General features: G+C 41.4%; 1 protein-coding gene across 1 annotated transcript in view; it reads right to left on the reverse strand.

The window, feature by feature from the left end:
• Window positions 1-2,247, reverse strand: part of alkbh8 (alkB homolog 8, tRNA methyltransferase) — a 7,990-nt gene extending 5,743 nt beyond the window's left edge. The window contains exons 1-7 of the mRNA XM_084466712.1: window positions 2,116-2,247; window positions 1,624-1,757; window positions 1,321-1,421; window positions 1,079-1,207; window positions 836-931; window positions 522-626; window positions 115-185 (exon numbers count right to left, since the gene is read on the reverse strand). Of these exons, the coding sequence (XP_084322838.1) occupies window positions 115-185; window positions 522-626; window positions 836-931; window positions 1,079-1,207; window positions 1,321-1,421; window positions 1,624-1,757; window positions 2,116-2,244 (765 nt within the window). The 5' untranslated portion in view covers window positions 2,245-2,247. The remainder of the gene's footprint in view (window positions 1-114; window positions 186-521; window positions 627-835; window positions 932-1,078; window positions 1,208-1,320; window positions 1,422-1,623; window positions 1,758-2,115) is intronic.
• Between the last annotated feature and the right edge of the window lie 4,301 nt (window positions 2,248-6,548).

A 6,548-nucleotide genomic window follows, 5' to 3' on the forward strand; every position in this document is an offset into this window, starting at 1 on the left:
AAAACTAATTGGGGTAAAGATGCATTTGTTTTGTATACACAGACCGACACAAGACGATGGTGATAAAAACAACGAATGATACACTCTAAGACTGAGAGGACCCAGATATCACACCTTGGATCCGAGGCTCAGAGAGAGGATGGCGTCTCCAAAGGCAGAGTGAGTGTCGACATGAGGGGGGATACCTGTGTGCAGCCAGGTGTACAGATTTTATTCAACCCCACTATGCATCAAGATAACAGATCAACCTTCATTACATTACATGCAACTACATTTTTGGTTTTCAGAGTTTGGTCAAGTTTGTGTTTTTGTCATCAAAATGTGTCATCATAATGTGTTTTTTTCCACAAAACTAAAACCTATGTAAGTACAGAAGGATAGCAAAACCAAATGTGGGCTAGGTAACACTCTGGTGCCATCTTGTGGCAAAAAAAAAAATATATATTCGTGTTTTTTTTATCTCAATGGATTGCTTCTTCATTGCTATAAATTGTAGAAAAATAAAAGATATTTGTAGCCACCTTGTCCTGGCTGGTACTGATTGACAGTCAGCTGGTCTGGCATGGCTCCGATGTGTCCGTCCTTCAAACACCTCTCCAGTATAGACACACACTCAGCAGGAAGGCCTGGCAACAAAACAAATACATCTACTGGCCACTGACCGGAGCATTGAACGCCAGCTACGGCGACCGTTTCCTTTACTTGTGGCAAATGTACTGAATGAGTGAGAGTGCTCCCTCCCGTTTGGATTGGAGGTCACATGACGACATCCTGATGATAGATGATGACGATGAACAAGATGTGGTTGTGGGTCGGTCTGAAGTACAGAACTTACCGACCGATAAAGGTTTGTCTTTCTCCACGTTGTTTGTGTCGTAGCGAAACTCATAACCATAATGCTTCACTCGTCTGTGTTTCAAAGCCTTCTGAGCTATAAATAAAACCACAACAATTGTAAACAAATGCTGTTAAAGGGTAAGAACAAATAAAACAAATCTATAGTATGATACATGTTAGGATACATGTTAGGATACATGTTAAGAATAGGTTAAGAACAGGTAGTATGCTTGTCTCTTACCCGTGTCATCATCAATCGTGGCCCAATCAACAGCTGCCAGCAGCACAGCCTCTTCCTCTGAAGAGACGAACTCCTCAACCAATGAGAGGCCTTCTGGGAGAGGCAGGTTCTCCTCCGCCTCGCAGGGCACTGCTCAGATCACAACACAAGGGGCACCCCCCCCTTAAGACACATTCAGGCAGAAACACAATGTCAACACAACGACCCAAACAAGCGAGTGAGTGCGTTAATAAGACGGGTACCTGAGTCCACAAAGCTGAGGTAGAGCGTCACACTGTGGTCTCCGCAGTGCAGCACGTGTCCACTGAGACGGCCGTGAGCTTTCTGGGCGCTCTGCTCTGAGCTGTGAGTACGTTAAGAGCAACACGCAACAGCAAGTCAACCAACTACCGTTTAAAGTCATCAGCATGTCTACACCCTGAAACAGAACCCCTTCATACTGATCCTCACAATAAGACCATGACCTTAGGAGTGAATGACGACTGAACATTTCCACATACATAAAGACGTGGTATCATTTAGTATTAAGTAAGTAGCAGGCCTACCTGTATGTGGCAAAGGCGTATGGTTTATGAGGAGACATGACGACGGTCTCCAGCTGGCCCACCTCCTGCAGGGCTGCGCTCAGCTGCTCCCGGCTCACCCCGTTCCCCAGCCCTCCGTTGGCCACCACCACACTCTGTACGAGACATCAACACGTTCTGCACAGAATGACTTGTGTCTAGCAGCCAGAAATATTATGGGACCCACACTGATTCATTCTTAATTAATGCTTCTATTCAACGCTTTTAATGTCATAGAAAATATATCATAGCAGAATAAGCAGATAATAACTTGAATGAACCGCATGAATACCGAATACCGTCTTTAAATATTCACGGAGACATCTACACCGGTAGTACACTAATTAAAAACTAAACACTTGAAGTATATCATAAGGTTATTATTTAGTTCTGCAGAACTTTAAGTCACCATGCAGCGGTTATCCACTGTTTACTGCCTTCTTCTTTTACTTTTACTTATGCATTATGTATGACCTTGGTGACGTGCGGTGCCGTTCTGATCCCGTCATGTTTCAGTAACATGAGCGATGCTTTCATCTGTTTTCGGACGACTTTCTTCTGCTCTTTGCTCATCCTGACAGCGTTCACGTTACTGGGCTCCATGGTGTTACTGGGATCTGTGTCCGGGCGCAACGCGACGTGGTCCATACGTTCCACTCCACAGTACTACTAGGCGTCGTCGTTTCTGTCATGTGCACGGTACTGCTGACTGACGGAGATGATGAATGAACTTGTTAGTTTATTTTTTTTTTACACAGACATGATTGCTGTGGTTTACAGCAAATTAGTAGCAATGTTTTTCTGTGCACAGAAAGGTCTCCAATAAGGTGCTTTGTAGAATGCGGGCGTCCCGCTACCAAAGTATTGTAGGCTTTAGTTGTTAATAATATGAATGTTTATTACATTATTATATATATATATTTAAAAAAAACACTACATAACCAACCATTATTAGGCTATTATTCATAATTTAACCCAAATAATTCATAATTCCCAATGAAGTTCTCGTCCCCCTCCCAGCCTCATCTCTGTCACCAACCGTCTTCTTGCGGAGTTCTTTATCAACAGTCAACAGTTGATGGTTTTACCTTCCTGGTCCCATGTGCCTCCCTGCTGGACCTCTGTCTCTAATGTTGTTGAGGAGTTGAACAGGAAGCATTCGGGGGGTTGGCATAAGCATTAAATGGCCTTCTTTCATGTTTCAGTAAATGAATAGATCTCACCGGTAACATCCTGTTGATCCATTAGAGAGGGAGTAAGCCGTTTTGGACTGGCCGTTTTTGTAGTGCATTACCTACAGCTAACGACAGAATCACCCTTGTCATGTGTTCTGTTGTACTGTTGTAGATTAAGGGGAGGTAGGAGGGCCAGTCTGAGTAAGGTGTACAAAGCCAAAATTGCATTGAGACCGCTGCATTGCATGTTTGATAAGGTCAAGAACTGGAATGCATGGAATACGGTATTATGAATCAATTGCCTTGATAATCATCTTTCCTGGCAAAATACATGATTTTGTATTGTTACTTGAAATTTGATCTTGATTTCATTACAACCCAGGGTTTTATGGTATTGAATATGGTATTGAATACCATATTGGTGATGGTATATGGTAAATAAAATGCAAATATTGTAAATTCTAATATAATATAACTATAATATGACGGAAGGTGTGTGTGTGTGTGTGTGTGCGTGTGCGTGTGCGTGTGCGTGTGTGTGTGTGTGTGTGTGTGTGTGTGTGTGTGTGTGTGCTTTTATCCAGGCACAGTGTAGGCTTTTAATTGATATGACATTATTTAAATGGGCTGTAGAGCTTTATGTTAGCCTACACATTTGTAGACATATCTCTGTAGATTTTAACCAGGCAAACATATATCATCCTGTTGAGAGACCCCCAAATTGTACATTCCACTCATGGCCAAAAAAACAACAACAAAACAGATCCATGTCTCGGTAGCAGGGAGAGACCGCTGATGTTTCCCAAAAGAGAAACACCACAACTCATTTGAAATGTAGAGTTGGAAGCCGATTGTGAATCTGAGTCAGAGAGGTTGAGCTGGACGGAGTGCTTTCATATTTTACCGAGGAGGAGCTTAGGTAACACGTATGTTGCATGGCCAAACAAGCCCTTCAGAGCAACATCATAGTTCAACACTACTCATGTTCAATAGAATATGATAGAAAAACAATGCGCGCACGCACACGCACACACACACGCACGCGCACACACACACACACACACACACAGGCACAAAATGAATGGAGTGATGTCTGTTGATTCAGAATTAAAGGGCAGCCCGGCTAACTGTCCTTTTGTTTATCAGAGAAACATTTACAAACAAAGAGCCGCCCACGCAGAACAGTCACAGTCCATTACACACAGCTGCCTCACACTGTACACCTGGTCAGGCTGTATTCACCATCAGTCTCCATGGCAACGGTCATCTGTAGGTCAATTATAGAACAAGGTTGATTATATTAATCTAATTTATATATGATCAATTATATTAATATTCACAGAATGACCTCTGCATTCTGACCTTGAATACTTCCAGTGAAACTCTCACACTGAATCCAACCAGCAGCGCTATCTGCTGCTGGTGTGTCATCAGGTGATGCACCAGACTGGAGATAACTCCCTTTGAGGCAGCGGTCAGGTGGTGAAGGGGTGAACATGTGGGACATATTGAACTGATTGATGTGGGAACAACAATTCAAGTTTGAACTAGCAGGTCCCAGATACTAGAGCTGTTCAGTCCAGCATGAAAAAAGTCAGACAAACGCTCAGATTCAAAAAATGCATGGGTCTTAATGTCGTTCGATGGTGCATGAAAAAGTTGGACAATCGTGCTCCAGTACATGATTCAATAGTCATTATCATATATATATATATATATATATATATATATGAGTCATTATCATGATATGAGCACGAAAAAGTGTGATACCGGGTGGCTCTGCCCGCCTTTTGGTGTGTCTACTATTCCAGGTTGATTATAACACACATCAAAATAAAATCATAGACATTTATGAACTCCGTATTTCATAGAAATCACCAGTTACCACCTAGATGGGTTATGGGTTTTATTTTACATTTGAAATCCTTCCGTCCCTTTGGCAGGTCATTTGACTGTACAAATAGCTCTGCTATGAGCTCAAGCTCATTTGCCTTCAAAATAGGTAAAAATGTCGCTCTGAGGTTAAGCTAGCAATGCAAAAAGCAGGACTTTTGATGGGAAATGCAAATGTTCACAAATGTTTCCATTTCCCATTAAATGCGTCCTCTCTAACGAGGTTCTTCAGAAGGTTGCATCCTGAGCATGTCCAGCTGCATTGTGCGGGAGTGAAGGCTTGAGTCCAGGGTTGGTTCTTTGTGCTAACTTAAAGACCCTGCTATCTCCCTACGCATCCGTCTGTTCATCCATCAAAGTTTACAAAAGTTCACGACTTTTTAAAATGTTTTCTGGTTTGTACGTCTTGTCGTGGCAATTTCCTTTAACAGATATTGTGTCTAGGACAGATGAGATTTCTGAATGCAAAAAGCACCCAATAATGCACAAAGGTCAGTATGTAGACGACTCTGGGGAAAGGCAGGGTGGCAAGACAATACACGGAATGGGAAACAAGGCCTATATGACTAAAAGGTAACAACATATGAATTTTTCCATCACAGTCTAGAGTCGGAAAACACCCCACATCTGTTTAGTGGCTCTGGAGGTGCATGGAGAATCACAACCAGGTGGGTACAATACAGAATAATAACGTGATCCAGAAAATTGGAAGCATTTTATGAATGAATTTTGCTTTATTGTCACTTTATTAAAGTCTACGTGCATTTAATTTTGCCTCGGCCAAACAATAATGAATATATTCTTTATATGAATAACACAGCCGAGCACTTTAGTTGGGACAAACTCTTTTCCGAAAATCAAATATAGCACTTGTAGACTGATGGACCATCCCGTGGTAGGGAGGGCCTTGCTCAAAGACCAGCAACTGGTATTTTGTGACACAAGGTTTCAGAACGAGGTTAAGCCTGGCCTTTGTGTCGACGTACGAGAGAGTCTGACGATTGCGATTCAGGGTGTGAGCAACTGAGGATTTCACGTTGCACTATGAGGAACCGAGGGAAACATTCCCACGTTTTAGAACGTCTGCATCATTTGCATTTTACATCAAAAGTCCTGGCCTTCACATTGCTTTCCCTGTTGAGCTATTTTGAAGGCAAATGAGCTCTGTCATAGAACAGCTGTTTTTTTTAAAGGCTAATTATTCTTTAAGGGACTGATGGACATAAAATGTCAAATAAATCCCTCAACCGCCCGCCATCATGCACAGCACTAGTTATCTGAGGAACTATGATCTATGATAAGTGGTGAAATAAATGTTTATTTAGATATGTGTTATAGTCCATTCGAACTTGCAATTATTGACACACCAACAAGCAGGCAGACAGGCAGGCAAGCAGTCAGACAATAAATCTGGAAACGATGAATGTGTTTCCTTCTTAAAAATAATTTTGCATTTCAAATGTGAGCGCTGGAGATGGAAGGTGAAGGTATATAGGCAGACGGGCCAAAGACGGAGCCAGTAACTACAGTAACATCTCATTGGCAGCTCGACAATAACAAAAGGTAAGTCGGTTTATGTTATAATATTATTATAATATGTATATTATAATATGTTAGGACATGTATCTAAACATCAAGTTAAACATATTACAATGGACTTATCCAACTATAATTATTAAACTATATTTGTTACATTAATTGATAAAATATAAAACGGTCATTACTTGTATTGCTTTTTTCTTTGCTATTTTCTTTTTCTTTTACTTTATTTTCATGTACAGAGAAGCTCCTATGAACATATCAATGTATATTCTTCCAAGAAAGCACAAAATTCATTCA

This window comes from Micromesistius poutassou (assembly GCF_964030765.1).
Source record: "Micromesistius poutassou genome assembly, chromosome: 4".
Lineage (NCBI taxonomy): Eukaryota > Metazoa > Chordata > Actinopteri > Gadiformes > Gadidae > Micromesistius > Micromesistius poutassou.